Source organism: Dromaius novaehollandiae, chromosome 16 (genome assembly GCF_036370855.1).
Source record: "Dromaius novaehollandiae isolate bDroNov1 chromosome 16, bDroNov1.hap1, whole genome shotgun sequence".
Taxonomy (NCBI): domain Eukaryota; kingdom Metazoa; phylum Chordata; class Aves; order Casuariiformes; family Dromaiidae; genus Dromaius; species Dromaius novaehollandiae.
In genome coordinates this window covers 17,823,707-17,851,198 of record NC_088113.1, presented here as the reverse complement: position 1 = coordinate 17,851,198, position 27,492 = coordinate 17,823,707, and the positions used below count along the sequence as shown (strand labels likewise).

The following is a 27,492-nucleotide window of genomic DNA, read 5'->3' as shown; positions in this document are numbered from 1 at the left end:
CCTCACCCTCTAGAGCTCTTATAGATAAGACTTGCTACCTGATTGCAGAGGTTGCTTTTCCTTACAGCCATTTTAATCTCAAAGGGACAACACTAGGTGTCACTTTTATATATACACACACACAAAACTTTTCATATTTACATTGCTAAGTAGAGTGAACAAGAAATAAAACAGCCTCTGCAAGCAGTTCTTCAATGTTTTTGACAATCAAAGAACAAATGGTTTTAGAGGTGTAAAGCAAGAGCTTCCAGTTGAAACAAAGTTTAGAGAAGACAAGTAGGCAGGTGGGGAAGGACAGGGAGAGAGTGAAAAGAACCTTTACTTTGCACACCATTTGTTCTTTGATTGTCAAAAACAGATCCATGAGCCTCCCCAAAGGGAGATTAACCAAACCCTTGCAGGGTTCTGGGAAGGCCCTTTAGAGGGGGAGATGCCATAGCCCCAGTCAGCAGATAAAGCAGCCTGCAGTAGCTCACATATTTTTCCTGGCCTGTTGCACCACAACTGAGCAGCTGTTTACAGCTAAATGCTTCAAAGGGAAGTGTGGGCAGAGTATCACAGGAATCAAGGACAGGGAAGCTGCAGTGATTTTTTTTTTCCTCCTGCTTAGGAAAGCATTAGACCACATAAGCTAGAGAAACTGTCTTGTTGGAATATAGCATTAAGTTTGACATGCCTTATGGGATGCAGTGCTACCTTGAGGCCTTAAACTGGAGTTCTGAATTGCTAGACTGCTTGCTTTCTTGCAGAAGTCATCGCTGTCTTTCCCTAGTCTCAGGAATCTTCCCCATGAAAGAGCTATGTAGACAGCTTTCTGCCACAGACTGAACGAGGATGAGTGTTTGTGGTAGACAAGGGCTAGCAGCTGGTTTGCCCAAGAGCGTTAAGCCATAGCCCTGAGGCTCCTTACTCTACTACAGTGCACAAAGGTGATGCAGATACAGCGGTACCTGTGGAAATGCTACACTGTGTTCATGGTAAAACAACTTCAGGATCGTCAGTAACAGAGCAATCATGTCTCAGCTGTTAGAACTGAGGCTTAACGTGTAACAAAGGGAACTATTGCCTTAAAACAAAAAGCCAAAAGGAATTGGTACACAGAAGTTAGTTTTGATTTCTCATTTCACTGTAGTCACACAGGACAAGCTATGAAGTACTTGCTGCTTAGTTGATTTTGGCAATGTGATTCCATCTTCAAACATAATTTCACACTGGCTGTTTTGCCAGCAGAGAAATTAGAGGCTTGTAGCAGCTTCCAGATTATTTTAGCACACACCCTTTTTTGCTGGTGTGAGCCCAAATACTAAAAGCATTTGTGGCTACTGGAGCCAGAAGCATTGCCACCCAAAACAGAGTTATAGTTAAGCTATACCAATACACAGACTTCAGGTTCCATCAGAGACACAAAGAATGAGGTAAACACATTGCAGTTTGGGCAACTACTCCATTCATGTGGTCATTTTCCTCAATCCTCAAGTCTCCCTGGAGTGACTGAACATAAGAATGCAGGATAACAGTAAGAAAGGGCTCAAAGGCTCCAACAGGGTTTTTAAGCACACTTTACAGATACCATGCAGAACTTCTCAGGCTGGCTAGACCTCTGCAATACAATTTCCTTTGACATAGGTTTGAACCCTATTAGGACAGGTATCAGACAAGTTCTCTGGGCTGATGTTGCCGAGTTCTGTACAGAACACACTAGGAGGAAAACATTAAACATTTACATGTTTATTATAATTACAATTTACATTACTCCAAAGAGCAGCCCCACTGCTATGTTCTAATTCTTAGCAATAAAGTCCTACAAAAATAAATCCAAGCTTTTACAGTAACCTAAGTCAATGCATAACTAAAAAATTCTAGCTATGTAAGGGGTTCAGTCATCAAGGTGCTTTTTCAACAAAATTCCCTACCAAACAAAAAAGGGGACACATGCCTATAGCAATTTAACCCACTTATTCATGCAAACAAATTTAACCCCCTCCCTCCCAGCCCCTTTCCCCACATACAGATTTTAAAAACAAAAAACCAACTAAACTATTTACAGCATGAGGGGGTTTAGAGGAAACAAATTAAACATGCCCATCTGTTAAGCTTCATTATATGGACTCCCCATTCCTAGTTTAATGAAAACATTCCATAGTGTTCCACAGTCTACTAGTGTACAGAGAACTGTTTGCCATTAGTACTGTCCATGAACGAGGTACAAACTGAGGCAAATCGGAGCTTCTGAGCTCCTTCCTAGACAGTTACCTACTTTGAGCACACAGGCAGAGACACTCGCTGCTCCTGTCCTGCCAACATAGCACACCGCTCCTCCCACGCTGCCCTAACCTCTATTCTAAGGCTTTGAGGAATGCCCAGCACCCCTCGCCACTCTGAGGGAGTCGCGGTGCTGTGCACGCCTGCAGTACCTCCACGTTAGTACCAGCTGACAAACAGTTGTCCAGTCATTTACACTACTACATGATCAACAAGCCAGTATTCCCAAGTGACAATATACATAACTCCTCAGCACCAGGAATCCATTCTTTCAGATACCAAGTGCTACTTCACGTGCTGCCTAGAACAATAAGACCAGCAGCACCAAAGAATCCATTTGGTTACTCAGAACAAACAAGTTAGCTGGTTTATTTCAAGTGAGCTTTGGTTCCATGTTAAAATAGCATGATTATCTTCTTCAGGGTACAGAAAAGGAGTCTGACTTTAAGCTTAGACTATAGCAGCCTTTGAGAGACCCGGAAAGAAGAACCATGTTGCAAGTTAGTCTGCACTTAAAAAAACAAAAAACCCCAAACAAAAATTAAAGCCACCCTGAAGAAGGTACCCCTGAACACATTCCCTCTTCCAAAGAATACTCCAGCTGTTAGTTGCTGGTCCAAAATAAGTCCAGAATAGAAGCAGTAGTACATGAAGTTCTGTCATTTGAGCTGAGACAGTAAACAATATGAACCGCTTTTCCCACATTAGTGCAGCAGTTGGTCATTTTCTTTCTATGTACAGTTTCATCTTCTCAGGAGAAATGTTAGAACCTATTCAGGAAAAAGGCAGATTTAGATTTGATACCAAGGGGACCCTTCCCCAACAAGAATAAAGCAATGAATTTTTTAACCTTCTATCAACTCTGAAATGCTTAGCTAGAAAGCCTCAACATTACATTACTGCAGCTGAAATAAGCAGCTGTTGCTTTCTGAAGCAGGCAGAAGGCTAGCTCCAGAAATCAACAGAACAAAGGTGAAGCATTTTAAACTCCTCATATTTCCTTTTATCACTTGGAAAGATACACCAGATACAGTAAGGAACAATTTTGGATGTATTCATGACATTAGAAAGCAAAATGGGTTGCACAGAGACAGTTCAGGCAACAAGAGACAGACCTAGCTCAGTTCTGAGACAGTATTTGTTCCTGCTATCCCCCCCCCCACCACACACACTTGCCTCTGAAGTTACACTCTGCCAGTACCAGCTCTGTGAGTGGTTTGGTTTCTCCTTGCTGCCCCACTACCCCTTCCACCTCGAAATCCACCGCGAAAGCTGCGGCCACGAAGGAACCGTCCAGACACTCCAAACGTCTCTGTATTGAGCTTCCTTTCTTCAGCCCACGTCGTGCGCCTAGAACTGAACAATACTACATTCAGATTAAACAAACATTAAACAGCCTCTAATTCATTCACCAGGAAGCCTCAAACACCCTATTTTGTTGAATTAAAACACTTTCATTTTTTAAAAGACTGCATCAAGAACTAGCTGCAGTGGAGGCACAATCACTAACTCAATCCCTGTGGTAAGCATGGGTTTCAAAGTGACAGCTCTTGACTTTCACAAGCTTCTTTTTCAGACCAGAAAACTAAAGATGGGCCTAAAATGGGCCTTGAGAAGGGCTGAACAGGGCTTCACTAGCAATTCAAACCCCAGTGTTTTTTCTTGGAGGAAAAAAAAGTCACAATTCTAGTGAAGCCTTTCCAGAAGGCTTCCCAGGAAGTCTTGTAACAACTGATATTCAGCAGACACCTACTGAACTAGCTCCACAGCACCAGTTTCCTCCTTCCTGCATAACCCTGGATGCCTTACGGTAAGCACTCGGAAGAAAGCTTTGTTAAAGGGAAGCAGAAAAATCACCAAGGGAGTTTTACATACTGACACGGAAGGGAAGCCTAACTTCACTATGTGGTTGGTAACACTAGTGTCAGCAACAGCAGATTATTAAAAAAAGGCAAGATTAATGTTCCCAGTATTTAATGCATTTCTACGGGGAGACATGAGCTCCTTCCCACCCAGACTCAGCTTGCTCCAGTCTACAAGCTGCATAGCTGCACCATCTTCAGCACAGCATGACCCTGTTTGCCTCCTCCCACGAATCAGATAAGATGTTTTTCCAAGTCAGATGGGTGCAAAGTCAGTACTAGAAGAGACGGTCGGAAATTCTTGTATCATAGTTTAGGCACGGTGGATCAGAATCAGCTGAAACCTTTTTGTTCATCTCACTGCATGAAGCTTAGTGATATGACTAGTGAGCCATCAAATGTATGGCAGTCCTCCCTTTTAAAGACTGTTTTGCCAATTGTCTCACACTAAGAGTTTTAAAGAATTAAACCACATTCCATGAATTATGTCTGGAATTCTAGGCCTAAGTTTGCATACCACAGTCCAAACTATTCTGATGAGATGAAGAGGCAAAAAACCCAAGCTTTTCAAAGATATTTACCTAGATTTCAGTTCTGAAGAGATGTTGTCAAAGAAAGACTTAGATTTATCATAATAGCAGTTGGGTCCCAGAAGGTCCTCCTCTGCATTACCATCATTGTTTTGAGTTGCCACTCCAGGGTCCCCTTTTTCTTCCCCTGTCTCTGCTTTGTCATCTGAAGATAATAAAATGTATTACACTTCCTTGATGCATACTGAAGAGCCATCTGTTTTCTTGCTCCCTCAGACAACATTTGAGTTGCTGCCACATGTAATCATGCAATTTCTCAGAATGAGTTTCTCTATGCAGTTTACTACTAGCTCAGCAATTTATATTTAATGAAGCCACAAACCTTTAAAGTTCAGTTTCTTCTTGAATTCTTTATCAAGCTCCTCTCTGTTGAATTGTGCATTTGCACTTTCAAAGTCAAAGTCACCTTCAAATTTTATTGTATTTTCCTTTACAGTAGTTGGTCTGTTTTGTCCTCTAGAACGATTTCTGGTTCTCCTGTTTCCTGAAAGCAGGAGAGTTTAAACACTTGGTAACGCGCAGGGAGGTTAAATGACTTGCTCAAGACCAGAGGAAACCAGGATTAGAACTCAGGAGTTTCTGGCTTCCAGTCCTGTGGTTAGGCCACACCTCTTTGAAAGTAACTTCTGAACTTGGCTGTAGAAAACACATTACAGCAATACTTTAACTTTCTGAAAAGCATTCCAGGATGTTAGTCTTAATAATAAGACAGATTATTCCCAACCTTCCTTTCAGTGTGAGGAGAGGAAATCAAAACAATACTATATAAAGTAAAACTGGGGGAAGGGGAGAACTATCAATTCTATTTGCTATGCATTTGCAAGCATCTTACTGTACTTACTCTGCACACCTGCCATGACAGTGGGGAGGAACAGGACCACTGGTTTCAGAAAAATCACCCAAGACTTACACAGCCATGAAGAGGCTTGTACTTTGTATAGTCTTCACAGCATTTCTCAGTTCCCAACTGAGAAACTATTGAATTTTTCCTTGGAAAAGCTGTAACCCCCTTGTACAGTGTTGCCTTCAGGCAAATTGATTTGAAAACTTGAGTCTCAGGTTTTCCTTCCTGCCTTCTCATTTCTCTTGGGCAAGAATCTCTCTTTAGATCTGACGTTCATTTCACTTTCTTTTGCTTACCAGCAGGCAGTCTCAATCAGATAAAAACTGTTCTATTGAACCAAGGGCTCCATAGTCCCTCTCATTTGTAAGCTACTGTTAGCCACAGCTCTGGAAATTCTTAATCAGGCTGCCCTTCCCAGTAAAAATACTTTGGGCTTCACAGAAACCTAGTTGTTGCTGCCAACTCACAGCATCAGTTTTTATAATATACCTTCAGGTTTCCAGGGGCAGGGGGGGAATGGACACACCAACACCAGAATTCTGTCCCTGGAAGGCTCTAAACTTCCAAGGTTCCAGAACTTATCTTGTCAGGGAAGCACTTCTGAATGCCCAAAGCCTTATCAAGCCTTGTTTTGCTCCCATAATATTCTGTCCAAAATCCTTCACTGGAGTTAACATATTTGCTTTTATAAGCTAAAGCAAATGCTTAGTGTCAGGTAAACCTACCTGATCTCCTCCTTTGAGGTCTTCTATTTTCATCATTCACCTGTCCTTGGGTTTGCACAGGTGTTGCTGGAACTGTATCTACAGAACCTTAAACAAGAAAAAGAAACTTAATAAAGGAGCACAAGAACAAAACTGGAATAGTTTAGTCTTTCCTTATTATGCAACTTGGAAGGATGCTTCTAAATGGCACTTTCCTTAGTATGCAATGTGGAAGGACAACTCAAAATGGCACTTTCAAGATTAAGTGGCACATACATACCATTTGTCTTACTGTTGCTCTGTGGAACCTGCCGTCCGTTGCGCTGAACCCCTGGAGCTACTTTCACAGGAGGTGGCTTTTGTGAATTCACGTTATCAACTGGGCCGGTCTGAACAGCCTGCTCTACCATGGGGCTTTTGCGGACAGGGTGAACAGAAGGAAAGCCAGCACCTGCAAAAATTCCAACAACAAAGTGCATTTCAGAAAGCATGCCAACACTACTCACCCTATCCACTTCTATGGATAAATCTTTTCTTTCAGGAATTATTCAAAAACTTCAGTGTGTCATTATACACTATTTCTAAGTGGCATAAACACTAGCGTAAAGCACTACTGCCATACAAGTCTTCTTGGCTCTCAAATCCAGTGCCTTAAATCAGCAAATCCACCCATTTATTTCTTAAACCAAGTTAGACACATAGTAGATATGCAAGCCAAGGCGGTCTCTTAATAGAAAGTTTATTATACTGTAATCCAATTTCTTTGTGTATCCTTGGTTATGCAGGATTTTACTTTACATGATACCTTAAATCCAAAAGGAAAAAATTACCATTTTGAAATCGCTCAAAGAAAGCTCACCCGCTTTGTCAGAAAAAAAAAAAATGCTGCAGAGGCTTAATAGCCTCAACTATATCTCATTTTGTAAGCCATCTTCAGAAGCTCTTCAACTATTTGAAGTACTGTCATTGCTTATTGCTAGCTTTCAAACAAATAAAACCTGAAACCAGACCAGGATCTCAAAGTTACCCTTTTAAATTCCTTCTTGGTCAAGGCCAAAGTGTTACCCAAGACTTCTGTAGCTCTTCCATCCAGGCTTATTTATTCACACTACAAAACATGTAAATACTTTTCATGGTTTGGTATACCTTACACCAATTATATAATAAAGTGACAGTCTTCAGTACTCAGAAGAAATACTGCATTCTGCATTTAATTAGAAGCTTTGGATTACTACAGACATGTAGTTACGCATAAAGTTTGCTTCCAAGCATTTTTTAACTGAATACAGTTTAAGAGCAAGAAAAGTGAAAAGCTTTAGAGTACACACAAACCAAGCCACTGACACTTTGGATGACTTAAGTCCACATTAGATATACTCAGGAGGTAACATCATGCAGGTTCCCAGTTACATACACCTGGAAAACTTGCAAAGATGACAGACACAGCCTAAGGATTATTCAGTAGGACAAAGCTGCTGTGAAAGTTTAACATGAGAGTTCCAAAACTTAGCCAGAACATTGAAAAAGTAATTATAGGCTGATGGCCAAAACAAGAAAGTAAAATAATTTCATGCCAACACAAGCATACATGCTAAAGTTAAAAACAGGTGGAACTAATTACCATGTTTAAATGCAGGCTGCACCTGGTCTCTCTGCCCTGAAGATGGTCAGTCTAGTACCTCTACTCAACCTCCTTTAAAAGTGTTTTATTTTTGTTTTTCTTGAAGCATAGAAGCAAACACCCAGAACTGTGTTATCCTAGTTCACCACAGCTCTGCACTCTGGAATTGCTCACTGAGTTGTTAGTCATGCTTTACTAACTGTGAGTCTCAACAAGGTACACTGCCCCATCATGCACCCTAAAGTTTCCTCAATTACAGCAATACTCCCAATTTTTCTACTGACCTATGTCTTTAACAGCAAGGCTGCCCACTATTTAAACAGCATGCTTGCCTTTCTAGGAAAGGCTGCTCAGTCCTAAGCTGGCAAGTATTTCTTGATAGGATGCAGCACACTAGCATCCCTAGACCTCAGCACTCTGATACTTACAGTAGAGGATCAACTGACCTGTACTTTTCTTTCTCCTGCCTCTCTAATCAATACTTCTAGAGCAGGAAGAAGTAATATTTCACATAATGAACAGCAGCAATAGCCAAGAACACACTAGTTCTACCAGCATTACCCATGTAAGTACTATCATTCTAGGAGGGGTTAACAAAAACAGAATGTGTGCAAGTGCCATGCAGTTCTTCCAAATATTTGGAGTCCTCAAACTGCTGTTACCCTTGGAAGAGAGCTGATGGGGCTCTGAAGACATGTCAGGCTCTGAAACAGGTTGTGGAGACGGAGAAGAACTAGGGCTGGAAGCAGCTGCTGATGCTGGAGGGCTTACCAATTTCTCTAAAGAGATAGAGGGAAGAAGAGAAAGCAAAAAAGATATATGGATAAGATATGAGGTAGTGAAACATCTGAAGGACTTGGAAAGAGATACAAGAACCTCTAGAACAGCATTAGAGCAGCTTATTTACAGTCCTCTCTGGGAATGTAGGTTCTCTTTACACACATACAGTATATGTAAGGTATGTTAGACTAGAAGTGAACTGTCCTCAACTGTTAAATATTTACATTACTTTCAGAAAGATCCTTTAACTATTTAAGGGGTGTGTGTGTGTGTGTGTGTGTAAAAAAGATGGGTCTCCCTGCAATCAGATCATCTTAACTACTTATTTTTGCTGTTTGTTACAGCCTGACACTTGGAATTCTGTAAGAGATGCTGTAAGTTGATTTCACAGCAGCTGCATACAAGGACCATACCTTTAATTCTAGTAAGTAAAGTTTTTACTTACCTAAACCTAACGAAGCTGCATATTGCTGGCTAAGCAAAGAGCTGGCAGCAAGCTGGCTGTAAGGTGGCATACCTCTAAATGGGCTGTAAGGCACATGTGGCTGAAAGGATGATGTAGAGGCAGAGCCCAGCGAAGACTGTAACAAGACAAAGTACATTCACAGTGCCCAGAAGTCAACTTGCTTTGGCAGTGATTCTCTACTTCAAGTACAGCATTATTAAAGCTTAAACACTGAGAAGTGTTAGTTTACCTCTATGATTTTCCTGCGTTCTTAGCTAAACTAGACAGTGACTGAAGTCTTTAATGCTGATGATATTTTAAAATATTAAAATGAAATTTGGTATGCTTCAAACACATCATCTGAAAATTCCTGGACACAATTAACTGGCCTTCGTTTCTGGTATGTTTCAAACACTTCATCTGAAAATTCCTGGCCTTCGTTTTTGTAAGTTTGCACTAAAATCCAACCTTTCATTGCCAGTGTTTTATCAGAGTTTTCTACCAATGCTTCAGCTAACTTACTTGAACAATGGCAGGATCTTGTGGCAGAGTATGTTGAGCTTTTGGAGGTTCACATACAGTGATGTCTTTGATGTCACTTCCCCGGAAAATGATGTATTCATAGATTTCTTCTCTTGGAGGAGCAGGTCTGTCTGTGGGCCGGTCTTCAGTACCAAAGGATCGCACTTCAGCATTAGAAAGATTAGTATTAGTCTAGTATCTTTGCAGCACGGTATTCATCAGTTAAGATTTAGGCAATTAAGTAGCATTGCTACAATACTTGCCAAAAATAATAAAAAAGTAGGTCACTTCCAGAACCCTGATTCCCCTTATCCCACACATCTGTTCCCTCAAATGCCGACTTTTTCCAGCAGCCTGTATAAACAGATTTGTTTACATCAAGCCATGAAGGTGCAGACTACAGACCATGTGGAGTGAGGAAGCCTTCTCCAAAACTAAGGACTTCCCCCACAGCGCTATACTGTCACATTCCCCTTCTCTTCCCAGCCCCTCGCCCATACAGGCATTCAGCTCAAGACAACTGCCACTGCAGCAGAGGGCAGAAGATGCCCCTGAAGCAGCAGGGAACAATTCTTAACAGGCTTTATAGCCCAAATCCTCACCTTTGGTTTCAGATGCTTATTATACAGACAACAGTAAAGTTTTGTTAATGACAAAAGCTCCCTATTGAAATTCTATTTCTATCTCCACTCTCAAAGCTCCATGCCACTGGTTTTACGATCAATAGCCACTGACTACAAAGCAATCTTCAGTGACAAAACTAAAACCTCAGTACCTACTGAGGCTTTGTAGAGTCCCAGATACCAGAACACTTGTGCAGGTACTAACCAGAACAATGCTACACAGAGTGAAAGAAAAAATTGCCTGTGCGGCTACCAGGGAAGAGCATAAGTTTGAGCCACTAAATAGGAAGTAAGGGGTCAGAGTCAGACTTACTGGAGTGTTAGTGCAGGGAGGAAAACAGGCAGCATAGTCACACTTCGACACTGAGGTATGAAAGCTTGAAATGGACTAGAGAATAAGCATGATGTACACATATAGAGATTTTCAGTCACAAGTTACAGAAGTTCACCAACTACTAGTCTAGTTTTCTGTTTTCTTGAAGCTTTGCAAATTTGGATAAGCATCAGCACAGATTAGATTAAACTATGCTTTCTGGTAATGGAAGAATTCCATATTGGAGTTGCAGCAATTGCTTCCGACAGGTTACCACAGAAATACTTGACCTTTCAATATAGACATGCCAAGAGGCCTGAAGTACCTTTACCAATTACGTCCTAAACACCCCAAACACCCTTGCACAAGGGCATGCTATGTCACAGTCTACATTCACATGCCAGCCAGCTGCTACTCCCAATACACAGCTGGAAAGATAACTGCAGACAGCTCTGCCACAGAGATTATATAGGACAGGGAGGCACTATAGCACCCTTAGAAAAAAAAAAAGGGGGGGGGTAGCAAACAGTGGATCAACTCAAAACCAGTGTGAGCATCCCTGGTATACTACAATGACAATAACTTATTACAAGTGATGGGGGTTGTGGACAGGCCTACTCATCAGAAGTCCTGTTCTTAGAGATGTGAAGCTGCATCCAGGCATTCCTTTTCTCCCCCAAAAGAGTTTAGTGCTGCAAGGTGCATTCCAGTTTCACCTCCTGTTGAAAGTGCAGCGCGCTCACAAGGAGGAATAAGCTCGGGGTACAGCAGATCATTGCCAAACTCTCTTCCCATCTCACTGATGCTGTTTAGCATCTTGGCTTATACCTAACTGGAAGAGAATCATAACTGGTGCAAGGACAAGCTGTCAGTCACTTCCTTTGAATGACTGTCCTCCATTAGTTACTAGGGTTTACAACCTCCGAGTTATTTTAGCTCTCCAGCTGTTGTTTGATCATATTACAATTGTAACCTAGTCAACTAGAAGCAATGCTTATGGCCTTTTAGACATGAACCAAGGCAACATCCCTGTGCAAGATTAGATTATTACAGCATACAGCTCATAGTGGTATATACTAAAGTTACCCAGGGACCGCTGGAGAACAAAACAGCTAGCTTTGCAGTGCACAGCTTCTCTAAGCACTGGATTTTGTGTTTTGGGATCAGTCTGTCAGGTTTCACATAGAAAAATACATGATCTGCGAAGTCTGAAGCTTTCCAGGCAGTCTCAGTTGGTTGGTCCCAAAATATCCTGGGTTTCCTAAGTAAAAGCATTGAAAACTATGTCCTTATTATAGACAAAACAGGATTTGACCATGCCTGCCCCTACTTACGAAGTGTTTAATGAATTCAGGCACATCACAAAGTACAGTTTTAAGTTTTTGAGGAGGTCCAAAGGGCTGTCTACCACAAAGAGTTACAGTGACTATTGTTTACAGATGAACAGGAGAGGAGAAAAAAAAAAAGTACTGCAGCTAGTATTTTATAACATAGTTTGTATTCACATGCAGGACTCTGAAGAGCTAGACCACAGAAGAGTCAAGAGCAGTAACCAAATGACTAGGCATCTGGAGAGCTGAGCCTACATAGTTATTTCTTGCCCCCAAACTCTAGTCTCTTCGGATTTCTACAGTAGGGGAAATAAGTTCACCAGTGTTAACCTCTCATGTTTGTAATTTAACATCTAACAAAATAGACAACTTTCTTGCAGCACTTAACAAGCACATGGAATCATCTTATCCAGTGTTTAAGTTATTGTATATGTATCCAGATTTAACAAGAACAGAATACAAATCAATTGATATTAGCCCTGCCTTGAGTATGAGGCTGAACTAGATTACTTCCTGAGCTCCCTTTCAACTGAAGTTATTTTTGCACTACATGAATGGTAGAAATCAAGAGACTAGGACACAGAGTATGCATTAAAGTTGTCTGAGCCTTAAACATTAGCATTTTGGACTTAACAGCAGCTTAGTAGCTATCTATACAACGTGAACTGCATATCAGTAGTTCATAGTGCATTGCTGCAACTTCGACATTAATGCCAGAGTAGCAACAATTTTGGTAGAGTCCCCTAATTTTAGAAAAATTGGGGGCACTTAGCTAAAATGAAAAGCTAAGTTTGTACTGTTAAGTTTATAAAACAGCACTTTAACCTCGGGGGGGGGGGCGGGGGGGGGAGAAATTGTGGGGTTTTTTTCCAGTCTATCATAACAGCAACTTTTTTAGGAATTCCAGTTCAAAGCTGAACACTAAGAGACTAGCACATACATACAAGACCTAGCCAGAATCTTACACAAAGCATGCATTTTCTCACACCATGAAGTATTTTAATCACACAGGCCTTTGAAACATACCACTTAAGCTCTTTAGTAGCAAGTGCTATGTGGAAGCCAGAACAGTGTGAGAAACCATCTCTTTCTGTTGAGTAAAGGTGAAGACCATCTTGTACATACGGTAAAGGAATTCCACTTTTCCTGCAGTCCCTCAGTCTATTACTTGGATTGAAACACTGACATATATAGCTCCACTTATATGGTTAGACAAACAGCTACTTCCCTAGAAAAAAAGTGAATTTGTAAAAACTCACATTTTTCACTTAAAAATAAACACTAAGAGGTTTTGAATATTTGTGCCCAGCCTCACATAAACATCATCACACCAGATAAGGACTATAGCATAGGCTGTGCTATGATAGCTAACCATCAAGCAAACCACAGGGTCTCAAGTTCCAGCAGGCAGAATTTTGAGACAAAAGATGTTGGTTTCTGAACCATCCTGAAGGGTGAACGATGGCTTGTTGAAGGCAATGAACAAATTGAACTTTCCAGAACCACAAAAAGGACAAAACTCAGGGAAAGAAAAGAAAAACACGTACGGATGAGCTGGAGCAGCCAAGCTGGGCACTAAAAGCGCTCAGAAATGGAATCCTGCTCGAGACTAGACAAGACAGGGCAGTTTTTTCTGAGAAAACATGGGAATTGCCAGCACAGGTAATGACTGAATCCAGACGACGGCGAGGACCCGGAGACAAAGCTCCCCGTCCGCGCGGGGGGCCGCGCAGCAAAGCCCCGCCGAAGCAGCCTGCGCGGGGGGAAGAGGCAGGGGCGGGCGCAGACATGCTCCGCACGGGAGCCCCCCCGCCCCCCTCCGCGCAGAGCCCAATTATTGATCACCAAAGGAACAAAGACACATCAATAGCGGCGCTGCGTCCCCCGGCGCCGGTCTGCGGCCCTGCTCGAGCCCGGCGCGGACAGACGCGGCGGAGGCAGCAACGCCTGGAGCCCTCGGCGCGGGGAGCCCCGATACCGAGGGCCCCCGGGCCGCCGCGGCCCCCCCGCCCGCACCGCGGGCCGCCGGGGAAGCGGCGCCCCCAGATGCTGACTCACGGCACGGCACGGCGGCGCCCCGCCGCCCCTCCGCGGCCGCAGGCCCCGCGCGGAGCCCAGGCCCGACCCCCGCGGCCGCCGCCGCCTCACCCTTGGCCAGCGCCACGGTGGAGTTCTCGGTGTCGATGGTGTAGAGGATGCCCTCATAGCGGATCTGCGCCTTGGAGATGAGGCTGATCTTGCTGCCGATGTAGGGGGTGCCCGAGCTCATGGCTCCGCCGGGGCCGGGCCGGGGCCGCGGCGGGAGGCGGGGGGGAGCGGGGCGCCGCGCGGGGGTTGGGGGTGGGGCTGCAGCGCGGGCGCGGAGGCCGCCGCGCCGCCCACGCACACTGCGGAGCCGCGAGCCCCGCCGCGCGCGCCTTATATAGGGCGGAGGGAGACGCGGCGGGGGGGGGCAGGGCGGGGGCGTGCTGCGGCCGCGCCGCGCATGCGCTGCCGCCCGCTCTTGACCAGACGGGAGACGGGGTCAGACGCGCAGGGAAGGGGAGGGGTGTGCGGGAGCGGGGGGGAAGCCCGGCGTCGCGTCACGTGAGCGGCCCAGGCGCGGGTGCCACGTGCGCCGCGGGCGGGGCGGGGCGGGGCGGGGCTCGCGCCCTTCCCGCGCGCGGCGCCGCTGTGAGGGGAGCCGCGGCGCGAGCCCCGCCCGGCGGCGGGTAACGGTGGCGGCGGGGGCGGGAGGGGGGGGGGCGAGCTGCATCCCCCGCCGTTGCCGCGGGGAACGGGCGGCGTGTCGCCCCCTGCGCAGGGCCCGGGCGGGCGGCGCGCGCCGTGCCTTTGTTCCGCGCAGAGGCAGGGCGCCCCCGGTGAGCCGCGTCGCGGGGAAGGGGCCGCGCGGCTAGGCCGCAGCTGGAGAACGAGCCTTTCACTGCGGCGTCTCAGGGGGGTTTCCCGCTTCCCCGGCCATCTGCGGGTCAGAGCGGCGGCCGGTAGCATCTGGCAGACACAGGCGCAGGAGGTGCAGTCGCTGGCCAGCAGGAGGGCGGATCAGGGTCCGGCAGGGCGGTTATGTTTGAGGCGCCAGGTCAGAGCGCAGAAATCTCGCTAATTTTTATGATGCAAATGAATACGGCTCAAAACTAGCAGCTGGAGACACTACGCTGGGAGCCATTGTCTAAGTGTAAAGAGGTTTGCTGGAGCTGCGGACACCCGTCCCTTGGCTGCACGTCTTCCATCAGCATTACAGCGCGGAGGCACCCTGTAGTGTGCAGTCCACAGGTTCATCCTCGCATCACAACGACCTGTTTCCTTGTGCTGCATGGCTCACAGAGCTCTTCACCAAGTACCGCAAGCTCTCCACTCTGTGACCCTATGTATTTTATATTGCCACTCCTCATGCTCTTTATACAGCCTGGAGAGCTCATCTGGTTGTCTGAATAGCAAAGACGCCTTCCTTCTCACTCTCCCTTGTGGACACACACACACAGAGTCTTGTTAAATTTTCATCGCTTTAGTGCGGAGGCAGTTGCTGAAATCTAAAAAATGATTATACGTGATTTGGGCAAGCAGTACTTTCTAATAAGAAAGTCAGTCTACCTGTCTTTTTAGATATTTCACTCAGCGTTAAGTACAAGCTATACAGAGCAGGAAAAGATTAATTTTTAGTGCAGTAAAGGATGCCCTTTAGTGGGAAGATTACTGGTTAGAAACTTCCCTGATGAAAAAGCTCATCTAGTTCCCCTGTATGAGGAGTGTCTAGTTTAAGAATATGGAGAGGTTCAAACTGAAAAATACAGGACAAGAAATAATAATAAAATGCTCTGTTCAGGCACACTCACAAATAAGTGTTTTGACTGGGGAAATTCTAAATGATGTCACCAGAGGTGGAGAAGCCATATTTCTTCTTTTGGTTTATATTCTCAAACTTCACGATATGTTTGACTTAATAATCCTTAGTTCTACTCTTAAAATATTTTTTAGAAATGGTATATGGGCTTCCAGGTCTTTCAGTTCAACTCCTTTGTTTCACATGCAGACCCGAAAACTCCTGTCACTGATTCATGACTACCCCTATTTCAGATATTCTGTTCTGTATCCAACAAAAGGTATCATGATTGCTTTATGCTTTCAATTTTTTTTTAATAGCAGAAAAGAGGAAGGGACCGTCACTTACCAGTACATCAAGGTGAATCCTGAAGGGAGAACAAAGCACTGTGGATAAAGAAGAACACATCAAGGTGGCATAATCTATATACTGGTAAGGAGAGAAATGTGAACTTACACAATTTTGGTTATGATCATCATGGCCATAAATTGACCTGTCTCTGGAAGATACACCTATTATAATGAATTTCCTTAGCACCTTTTGTTTAACAACAGTCAAAAGGACCAAATGTAACAGAGTAAAGAAACACAAGCCCTAAAAGAAGAAAAGTTAGATATCCAGTAGGAGTTTGAAAGAAAATATGGGAGCTGCAGGGCAGGAGGGTAAGATCACAAAGTCCAGAACGTACTTCTATAGAGGGGTGGGGAATGGGCAGTAGAAAAGAGCTCAGGAGTAAAGGAGGGACTAGAAAAAGAGGGAACTAAAAAGATGCAGGAAGGATGAGAAGAAAGAAATGATCCATCTTTGTAAATGTTTTTATTCCAAATAAAGAAAAAAAAACAGAATAAAGAAAAACGTGTAAAGCCAAGGGAACAAGAATAAAAGGAAGAGAGAGGGAAAGAGCATGAAGGAAGGAAATGAAAATAAAAAATAGAAACATGAATAAAGAAATAGAAAAAAAAACAGGGAAAACTTGGTAATTTAGATAATATATGTGCTTTATACCATTAGTTTCTCAGTGTCCCACAGTCAAAGAAAAAGAGATACAATAACGTATGTATGGAATAGTGCTTCACTACATTAGTTTGTCTTATATCTCAGAAGAGGGTATTTCTTCTGAAAAATTCATTTCATAACAATAGATGTTGTTTTTTTTTTATTCTAGAAATAAACACAGAGATTGTAATATATATATAACAGTGTTCTATCTTCTCTCTCTCTTTTTCTTTCTCTCTTTCTTAGTTTTGTGTTGGTGCCTCAGACATTTCAGTTTTGACATCTTACATTCCACCCCCATACATGAAATTTAAAGTCAGTTTAACTCCTGGATTTAAATGAAGTATTTTATACAGTGTCATAGTTTTAGGCTTGTGTGGGATTGGCGCTCCTGATTGGTACCTCAACTATGTAAGTAGTGCAATTGCAGTAGTCCAAATGTGTTGCACAGTCAAGACAAAATATATTTTACCAATAAGAAAGCCATAAAGAGAGCTTAAACTTCTTACCAAACCCACAAACTTTGTGAGTGCCAAAGCAAGACCACAGTTTGGGCATTCCAAGTTATTTCAGTGCTCTGTCTGTAAGAAATATAAATGTAAGGTGTGAAAATGTTTGTGTGAGTGAAGCTGATAACAAACTAATTATTCTGTACAGATGCACTGTCTCCATAGGATATGTTTTCAGTATCTGAGATCAAATTTTACCTACAGCATTTAGAATTACATACTAGATTTAACATGCTCTTAATCTGTATTCTTCACAGACAGATATGTAGGTAGAAGTATCTTCTTTGATTTTTACTGCCATTGATTATCTTTAACTAGGATCTATGGGATAATGTGTGTAGCCAAAGAGAGAAATGAGGAAAACGTGGTCAGGGAGCTTTAGGACACAGTTATGGCCCACGCGTGCACACGCTCTCTCTCTCTTTTTCTTTCTTTTTTTTAACCAGCTTTGTTATAAATGAACTCACACTAGAACAGTATGTCTTTATTTTCATGTTTTCATGTATGCATTCTTGTTTCATGTATGCATGCTACTTTTCATACTGTGATCAGTTTACTCTTTCCCCTGGTAAGTCAATCATTTTCTACAGGAGAAGAGAGTTCTTTGTTATACAGCAAGGCACTAATTTCTTTTTGTATTTTTTTTAATATAATTATAAAATGCAATGTTAAAATTGCAGAAAATTTCTGGAGAATTTTTTTTTGTATCATGCCTCTGAATGGGGGTCCAAATTACCAGTCTGGCCTCCAAATTCTTCAGTCCTTTAAGATGGGATCGATATATTCATGTGCATTTATGGGATAAGTGAGCAGTGCATTTCTAACCTGCCCAGTCTTCACTGTTTGCAGCTCATACATGTGTAGGGCCTAGCTGTAGAAGTTTGCTTTATTACCTGAAGCTTTGGAGATTAGAAGTCATTGTGCCACTTTTGATGCAGCAGCAGAAGGATGGAAGATATATTTACTTGTCTTAATAAAACTGAAATATCTTGGACATACATAACATCTTGTATCAGAATGAACTCAAACTGCTATTCCAAACTATTCACGCTCACGTTACTACAGTACAGTGTATATTTTACAAACTGTGAAAATGAGACAAAAAAATGACACGCTCACTAGTGCACATCAAGTCCCTGACAAGACCAAGGACACAACCCAAAATCCTGTTCTCTGTTTTTATTCTTTTCGTCATTGAAGCATAGGGAAGTGCAGCAGTTAGAGACATGCAAACACATTTTATACTGAGGCTTTCTGAATCACAAAGGGCAGGACAGAGTTATTCTAGATAGCCAGATGATGATTTTTGTCATTTGAAGGCTGCAGGTAATTTTAAGCTATCCTTGCATGAAGGTGGGTAAGTAGAAAATATATGTGATACAAAAAAGTTGGCTAAGCCGAAGTTTGCTGGTTGGTCACATAACCTGAAGAAACACAGATTCTAGAAAAGGTGCTTAGGCATCTACCTCCCATTGAAATGAGTAAGAGGATTCAGATGTAAGTTTAGAAATAATTAGGGCATAAAGAGAGATGGCTGTCTATATAGGACAGTGGGGAGTGCTGAATGTAGCCAAAAATACAAAGGAAAAACTTGCTTGTTTTGCTGTATAGGCTGTTTTTTCTTGGGTAGTTTTGTGCTAAAGTGAATTGTAAGCCTCTGTGTATCCTTCTCACAGATGTCTGACATGGGAGGGGATAGGATGAAACTGAGATTTCATAAAGTTTTCTCAGGCATGAAGCAGGCAAGAAGGTGGAGTAAAGAGCGTGCTGAAAGGAGAACAGGAAATTATAAACAAGGCAAAAAATTGTCTTTGGCAGATGTAATGCTGCAGAGGATTATTCTGCAAATAAAGATTCTTCTAGGATCTGGGGTTGCTGCATTAACTGGGATAGTAAGAATCTGTATATTTAGCTTCATGACCAGCTCTCCAAGAGGCTCAAGAGCTGCAATGATAACCAGTGATCTAAATCCACTTCCAGGGTGAAGTGTCCAAGTTAAAAACACGCTGTCACAACTGACCTACTTGGTACACTTGTCAGTAGTCTCAGTGGAGAGACTAAGGAGCAGATGGGAATACAGCCTGATACCTCATTCAGTAGGCAGTCTTTTCAGAACAAAATCAGATGTTTTGGAGAGTACAGGTTGTATTCATTGCATATTCAGACCTCTGGAGTTTTCAGAAAAGCAAATTTCACCACTCCCTATAGAGAATATTATCTTTACTATTTGGTTTGGCTTAAATTTCAGGAGGCTGCATAACAATATTACCTTAAGAGTCCTTCCTTCTCTCTCTACTTCTTTGTCTCTCTACAAATTATTGAACAGGCTACCAGTATTGAGCACGACTTCATTGGCATTGAGACTGAATGGGGTTGAACAAAGAGCCTGCTGCTCATTCTTCTTTCTAGCGCAAAGCAAATCATAGGACAACATATGCGAGTGGGGAGAGAACATAGAGGGAAGAGTTCCTTCATTAGATATTGCAGTTCAGAGACCTCATTTGCATTAATTCTCTGTAGTGGACTCTCTTCTTGAGCCAAAGACATTAATCTCTTTCCTTACCTGCTTTACGAACTACTAGCAGATTCTGCTTCTTTCTGTTCAGCTAGGTAACGTATCATTTTACCTAGACAAGGCAATATGCTGTTCTCTCCCTGCATAACATCTGCTGCAGTTTTCATGGCTTAAATTGTTCTTAGACTTGTTTTAAAAGGCACATTTTGGAAATATCTTTGAGGAGGTGAATAATTATTCATTGTTCTATCTGCTAGGGTGTTCTTCTTCCTTTCTGTTTTTGTTATTTTACTTCTTAAAATAAGACCTAAACAGGCTTTGGAGTTAAAAGTTTGTAGGCTTTAATTCATTTTTATGTTAAAGATACCAAGAATGGTAAGGCTAATTCATAGCAATAGGATTTTAGTGCAGTTTCAGAGAGTAATTTACTTTTGTACGACAATAAACTGACATTTAATCTCCTTCACCTTTTAGAAGCTAAACTATAAATCAATCCCTACTTAAGATGGCAGTGTCTCTCTAACTGGTGCTTCTCCTTAGTATTGTAGTATTCATATACACACTTTCTGCATGCACCTGAAAATTCTGACATTTACTGTTTCAAAGCCTTTGCATTATTTGTATTTCATATCTCATTTTTCTATTATTTAATGTATGGCAAGAGTTTTACTAGTTAGGACACTTCTAAAACACATTCCTGTTCTGTAAAGTGACCCTAACAATAACATTTGAGATTTTGCACTTGAATTTTCTCTGTTATTTCATATAAACGTATTTAATTTTTTACCAAGGAGCCTCACAGCTTCATCTTGGACTCAGCATTTTGTTCAGCAGCATCCTCAGTATTTACAGTGCCCGTGACACCACCCATGACAAACTTCTGAAGGCTCTCTGGGACATACAGTTATTATTAAGACTTCATGAAGGCAAGAAGTTTGTGCAGGTATAACTCATAAATTGGTCTGAAGAATCTTAATTGTTGTTGATGAAGTAGAAAGAACCTAATGTGGAACTGAGGATGAGGTTGTGAATTAGAAAAAAAACCCTTATTTTCTTGTAAACTGAAAAAAATCTGTTATTTACATCAGCAAGAGAATGAATTGGAACCCCACAGTGACATAGTGCTGACTAACTTTTCAACTAACTATCTCTGTGCCTCATTAGGATAATAATGCTCTCTGATCTTTGCAGGGCAAGAGTTAGTGATTCACTCCCTTCGTGATGCAGGTGGCTCACTACTCCACCCAGATATTAAGAGGATGGTGTGGCTCCTGTAGGAAAGATAATCCTTGTGGACTGAAAAGTTCAGAATTTAGAACACCAAAGAGCAATTAAACTGCAGGAGAAGGTTTAAGGGCTCTATTTTCTGTGAATCTCTTTTTATGACATAAAAGCTTTTAGGAAGGGGGCAACTTTGCCATGCACAGTCTTTTCTTCTGTTTTGAATCTCTGGAAGTGCTGGTATAAATACTGGGATAAGAACTAGTGGTGTTGAATGATCGTGACAGTACATATAACAGTATGCAACTTAACATAGCTTTCAAAGTTGCAAGGATGATAGGTTTGGCGGGTTCCTGCTGGTGATGAGGATGTAGCAGGGATGGCTTCAGACTGCCAAGTAGTACAATTCTACTTAGATTGCTTCATGTCAAGGAATAATAATGAGTAAACTTATTAGCCCACTAAACTGTACAGAGCAGCAAAACTAGCTGCCTCTTTTGCTCTCCTGAAAGTAGTTAAGAGAATCAAGTTTTATAGTTTCATAAAAACAATTTCACTTTCTTACAAAAGAACATACAGATTGTCTATTGCTTCCCCAACTAATCATCTTCTCAAAACAAGATGTTGTATTTCTTGCCCACTACTTTGTCTGATTGTTAATAAATGGTTAGTTTACACAGATTGATGGGTTTACTGTCCTAGCTAGAAAATTAAGTAACAGTGACTGCAATATTGTAACTCTGCAATAATGAAAGAGTATTGCAAGTAATCCCATGCACACAAAATTGACATTAAGGAACAACTTAATATAAAAAACTTAGCCATCCATCTGGGTGTGTCATTTCCTTTGAGTTGGCAGTTTTCCCCATCTTGTATTTTGGGAGATAAAATATTTGTCTGACTCGCTTCAAAACTTGTACTAGTTTCTTCTGTCAACTGTGGGAGCTCATCCCGTATTTAATTAAGTCATTGCATTTGTCTGGAGTTTCAGAAATAAGCAAAAAACTCATTAAAGGAGTAGGGGCAAGTCCTTGAACTCCATCACTGATGGTGAGGATATATGTTGAGTAGTGTGAGAAAGTAATGGATACTGTCTGGAATAATATCCCTAACTATTTTAGACTGTTGGAGAATTCAGAAAAAACCCTTGTATAATAGCCTTTCTTGCTGTGTTTTCATTAAGTCTGAAGCAGCTCAATAAAGGAGCTACAGCATGATTTATTTTAATCAGTTATTACAGAGAATTCATTAAAAAAAAAAACTTGGCAAAATCTTTCCTACATTCTTTTTGCACTCCAAATCCACAGAATGTTTAGATACAATTTCACTTCTTTGTAAGCAAAAACAAACCTCCTTTACTAGTTTTCTGTCTTCTACTTACTTTTTTATGATGTTTCCATACCTCTTTTATCTACACTGGCTTTCCGGTTCAGTATCCTTGTCCCTGTTTCTCTTTATAACGTCACTAAGATTAGTCAGGTTGCTGTGAGGAATCCTATCATCGTATAAGGCTTGGTAAGAGCATTTGGCAGACTGTGGACTAGGAATGAAGTAAGGAAAATGATTTAGCCATTTTGGTCATCTGAAAAAGACTGTTTCAAAATTGCTTGCACACGTGATTATTCTTCCAGTTCAAAGTCTACAAGAATCTGGATTTCGACCTAAGTACTGTACATATGCTGGAAGTTTTACCAACTCCTTGGCCTGCCTGTTAGTTCCATTTGACATTTCTTATTGTTAAGCTACAATGTATATATTCAGGCACACACAGTCCTCTTTTTGAGTAACTCCTCTATTTAAGAAGAGGAATACCATGGACTATTGAATGATTCAGATAAAGGCTTAGGGACAAAGAATGTGTCCAGCGCTGTTCCTGTAACTTACGTTTCTAGGCATTGTGATAAAACAAATGCCAATCAAATTCCATAGGGCAAATGTTTTCATCTGCAGCAACTGCTCTTTCATGACTGAGATAGCATTAACTATACCTGTTCTTGGTCAGTACCAAGAACAAACAAGATGAAGCTGTATCTTCAGTTCTTGCATTTATTTTTATTTATGTACTTTTGAAGGTGAGCGAAAGGAAGCATATGAAGAAGGAGGATAACACTGATCTAGGGTTCCATAATTGGTCAATTGTTAAACAAATGTCCAGTAAAAACTCTTTTTGAGGGGGCAAAAAGGCAACGACCTAAGAAAACTGTATCATTGTATTGACTGGAAAAAGTTCAAGTGATACTGATGTAGGCAAGGAACTTTTCTGAGTACTTGCAATCTTAATTTAGGTCTGCCTAACTGTATCTCTTAGAGTAATGGGCTGACATCTAGGAAATTTATAGCCAGGTCAATAGCCATTTATAGGAATTTATAGCCATGTCAATACAAGCTCACGGTTCACTTCAAACTGGTCATTTTAGCAAACAATTTGTTCTTTCTTTCCAAGGTATTATAGACACTATTGTTGATCAGCAGCTCCCATATTTCCCCAAATATACTTTTCAGGGAATAGAGAGGAATTACTGATCTTTTTGCTAGAGAAATATATTTGTAATAGTTTTAGATGATAGTGGCATCATGTAGGAAGTTTGAACTTGTAGGAGCACTAGGAAGCAGATTATCCAATATGCTGAAAACAGCATGAAACCAAGGAAATTTCAGAGTACATTACCATATGTCCTGTATCAAACTGACAGAAATATCACAGGTCCCAAGAAATTTCATGGAGACCAGAGAATAAAGAAAATCTGCACAGAAGACATGTATTTACTTTTTTCCTGCAAGGTTCTGGTGATGATCCGTAGAAAGGTGAGGCCACGCTTGTACTCCCCGTTGAAAATGTAAGCTATTTGTCCAGTTGCTAGTACGATGGAGGCTGGGGAGGTAAGGAAGAGGTTATATCTCTACATAATCTCTTTCAAAGAGCCTTTGAGAGCCTGTTGAATTCAGCTTTTTTTCTTGGAATAGTTTGGTTGTCAAAGTTATATAAGTCAAAAGAAGTTGTAAACTGACCTACGTGAAGTAAATCTGTATTCCAGAAGTTTGGTTCTTTGCGCTCTCAATCATTTTGTGATGGAGGTTGGTTTCAAGCATGGTAAGTATTCTGGTTAACTACTACCCTTAACCCATAGGGCCCATGATAGAGCAATGCTTTCCAGATGACCTTGAATAAGAAGTGGGGTGGCACATGAGGCCTGTTAATAGAGAAAAAAACCTCAGGGAACAACCAGTGGGAGTTACAGGGCTGTAAGCAGGACAGGAGCTGCCTTCTAACCTTACCAGACTACAAAGCTAGTGTCTGGGGGCAAGAAATTGATTTGCCTACTGCTTTTTTTCTATGCTGGTAGGTGGAAAATTGAAAACTAGAAGAGCAGTAAAGGAGGAAGAGGGCCAGTGGTGATCAGCACAGGTCAGAAGTAAACAGTGAGGACTGGTGGAGAGAATGGTTAGATACTGAGTTATGCTGGGATGCTTGGGGAAGAGCTAGAACAGCTCTGGGTTAAGAGGGCTCAAAAGAGTCCAGAACTGGGACATCTGTTTTATTAGTATACTATGTTTATGACCTCTAAGGGCTGAATACACATTGTTGATAAAACATGTCTGGCAGGATTACACTTTGCTCATGAGGAATCCTAGAGGGGTAACTGAAGCAGAAACTGCCAAGGTTTCCTTCTCACTGAAAAGGAATATTTCTAACATATTCTAAAAGATCCCGACTGTAAAATGTGCAAATTGGATGATTCCCATAATGATACCCATCAGCAAGCAAATTTTCTTGACATACTCTGTCAGATTATCACTTGGAAGTAACGATTAAAGTTTACAAAAATTACTTTAACTTGCTTAGAGAAGACAGCATTTTCATTTTGTTTATCTAATCTGTGCTAATTGTTTGTTAAATTGAAAATACTTCAAATTACTGAAGCCAGTTATAGTGACCAAAAGGACCACAAATCTTTGAGTAATATTTTAATTGCTCTTCTACATTTCAGTAGACTTACAGGAATTCTTCATAATAGATAAACCACAAATCCTTATTGACATGGCTGCTTCTTGTCTCTTCCATAGCCATTACTCTGGACATTTTCCTAGTAACCTACATTCAGAAGATTTGTTTAAAAAATCTGCTAGCTGCTGGGGTGGGTAGTTGGAAACTTCCATCTTCTTATACAAGTGCTCTTCTTCTTAGTATGTTCCCTAACTCTTCCCTTGCAGATGAATCTGGATGTCGATACTTCCTATCTTGGCAGGTAGTAACAAGCATGACAAGTTAGATTAAGAGAAGTTGGGCAGGAAAAATGCTATTCCACAATAGGATATATTTTATACTGTAAAGCCTTGAAGGCCTTCAGACAAAAATCCTTTATCACACATTATACTCTCTGGGCACCCTCTTTGGGGCACTGGATGTTGAGCTGCATGGATTTCTGGTGTGCCTCATTATGACCATACTTATATAAGTCCTATGTGAATTGCCTATAGCATGTATTAGTGGCACATTTTTCAAACTGTCCCATGCACACAAGATTCCCAAGGCAGTTGTGTGCTCAGCTAACTTTTCTTTTTGAAAATCTATTTCATAAGCAGTCTTTCTCTAACAGACCATTTCTGTATGATATTTCCCAATTAATAACTAGGTTTTGTTAAAGAACTTGTGTTCAGAAAGAGGAAATCCCTTAAGCTGTCTCAAGAAATAATGTATTTTGTCCATCATATCACATTGTAACTAAATAGATAATTAATTAATTAAAATGTAAATAAATTACATTGTAAATAAATAATGATAAAAGAATTAAGTTTGTTTTTCTGCTCTACTTCTGGAGTTCCAATAATTGTTCTTGTGCAGATATAAGCACTTCTGTAGCTAGCAAAAATGGTTCAGTACATATCAAGATAGACACTGTCCTTAAGCGGAAATAGGAATGTAAGTGCGTATGATTACAATAAAACAAAAAGGGATTGTACAGTTGCTTTAGAAATCTACTGTTCATCTCTTGTTCTTTTACAATGCAAAGATTAAGGCATTTGCCTGGAGCATACCATACTTAATTATGAGAATTAATCCATGACTATTAGGAGCATTAGACTTATTCAATGATACACTGAAGGACAGGTGAAAAACATGGGATGATTTTAAGACCAAGATTTCAACAATATCTTGAGTTTCCAAGGAGAAGACAGTAAAATTTAGACACTTTTTAAAAAGAGGAATCTAAAGTTGTTTATCTTCATGTGCATGTCTATAGTAAGACTGCATTTGCCCCTAAATTCAAAGTAAAAGGCTTACACAGAAATATTTTTCCTGCAAGTTATTGTCAAACTTTTGTATTCCGGTTGCATATAAAGTCTTGCTGCTCCAGACTGCATATAAAGTCTTGCTGCTCCTGACTGGGCCTTTCTGGATAGCACTGCATCACCTTCAACCAGGGCTCCATTCCTTTGTCTCTTTCTCCTGACACTGTGTACTTCTGAAATTTTCCATAGATGTCCTATGCTCCTTGAAACATTTTGGAAATGAGTTATAAATCCCACACATACACACACGTGGAAGCATGGAAAGAAAGTGTTTCTGCAGAAGTAGAACCTAAATTCTGTAACAAATGAGCAGCACCATGAAACTGAGGCATGGACATCAGTGGGACATATAGAGTCATGGTCCCTTGTTGCTAGGTAAAATACAGAGGCTTTCATAAAACAAAAGATATAAACATTTATTTTGAAAACAGACCATAATCCCATGACAAGTCTATGAAAATGTCAGAGACTGAAGATTTAGCTTGCTTCAGTACTATCTGTGACCAGCAAATTATTCTCTGTTGGCACCAACTAGTTCCTGAAATGTCCTGATACAAGTTTTAAGTAGTTATGATAACTAAATTTGAGGAATGTTTACTGGTTTAGAATAGATTGAATATAAAGCCTCTACCTGGGACAGGAGAACTAAAGTAATCTCTGGGAAATACTCTGTAAGACTTTTGTGGAACTTGTGGAATCAAGCTATTGCTGGTTAAAACCCAACTTTCATCATTTTAAATTATCAATGGCTAGGTAGGGAGCAGAAAAGGGGGCAGGGAAGGACAGCAAAAAATCACCAACCAAAACTATCACAGCCAGTCTTTTCATTCATTTTATTGATGGGACTTTAGTATTACGACTGGTCAGTTAAGTCTCACAAAAGTTGTATGTACAGACAACCAAAAATGACTACCCTTCTCCTCCTGAGCCATTTATGAGCTGTAGGTTTCTCTGATATGTCCCTTATCATCATAATCCATACTCCTGTCTCCTCTGAGTGACGTTCTTGTAATGGGTTCTAGGCTAACTACAGCTTTTAGAAAAACAGAAAGAGAATTGCATTAATACTTATGTCTTGAGACACCATCTCTATGCCATAATCTATATAGTCTACCTATAAAGGGAAAAAAATCAGTAAAGTATTTAAATACTAAAATACTAAAAAGAACAGGTTAAGGGAACTGAGAGTCCTCCATTCTTCTGTGTAGTTCCTACTTGCCCCTATGCTTTGACACTAGATAG

The 27,492-nt window shown here is 41.2% G+C and overlaps 1 protein-coding gene and 1 long non-coding RNA gene across 6 annotated transcripts; one reads left to right on the top strand and one right to left on the bottom strand.

The window, feature by feature from the left end:
* Positions 1 to 1,712: 1,712 nt before the first annotated feature.
* Positions 1,713 to 14,349, bottom strand: LSM14B (LSM family member 14B). Of its 2 annotated transcripts, XM_064521594.1 has the most exons (10): positions 14,046 to 14,347; positions 9,631 to 9,794; positions 9,109 to 9,244; positions 8,546 to 8,662; positions 6,543 to 6,713; positions 6,284 to 6,370; positions 5,037 to 5,198; positions 4,706 to 4,859; positions 3,439 to 3,618; positions 1,713 to 3,032 (listed from the first exon to the last, which is right to left on the bottom strand). In XM_064521594.1, exons 1-9 carry the CDS (start codon positions 14,164 to 14,166, stop codon positions 3,447 to 3,449), a joined length of 1,284 nt encoding a protein of 427 aa, XP_064377664.1. In that variant the 5' UTR covers positions 14,167 to 14,347; the 3' UTR covers positions 1,713 to 3,032; positions 3,439 to 3,446. The 2 variants fall into 2 exon arrangements, with proteins under 2 accessions (XP_064377664.1, XP_064377663.1); XM_064521593.1 differs by lacking the exon at positions 8,546 to 8,662 and having other exon boundaries at positions 14,046 to 14,349.
* Positions 14,350 to 14,543: 194 nt separating this feature from the next.
* Positions 14,544 to 25,747, top strand: LOC112979045 (uncharacterized). 4 transcript variants are annotated; one of them, XR_010391944.1, is made up of 3 exons: positions 14,544 to 14,608; positions 16,038 to 16,149; positions 20,529 to 25,747. It is a non-coding gene; the product is annotated as an uncharacterized LOC112979045 (long non-coding RNA). The 4 variants fall into 4 exon arrangements; XR_003258078.2 differs by lacking the exon at positions 14,544 to 14,608 and adding an exon at positions 14,658 to 14,976 and having other exon boundaries at positions 16,041 to 16,149; XR_003258077.2 differs by lacking the exon at positions 14,544 to 14,608 and adding an exon at positions 14,658 to 14,976.
* The last annotated feature ends 1,745 nt before the right edge of the window (positions 25,748 to 27,492 follow it).

Bases quoted from the DNA above. Each gene is read 5' to 3' on its own strand.
- LSM14B (XM_064521594.1), bottom strand. From the start codon at position 14,166: ATGAGCTCGGGCACCCCCTACATCGGCAGCAAGATCAGCCTCATCTCC. The intron at 8,663-9,108 runs GTAAGTAAAAAC...CTATCTCTTTAG, and splicing joins TGCAGCTTCGTTAGGTTTAG to AGAAATTGGTAAGCCCTCCA. The intron at 5,199-6,283 runs GTAGGTTTACCT...TCCTGCTTTCAG, and splicing joins ACCTCAAAGGAGGAGATCAG to GAAACAGGAGAACCAGAAAT.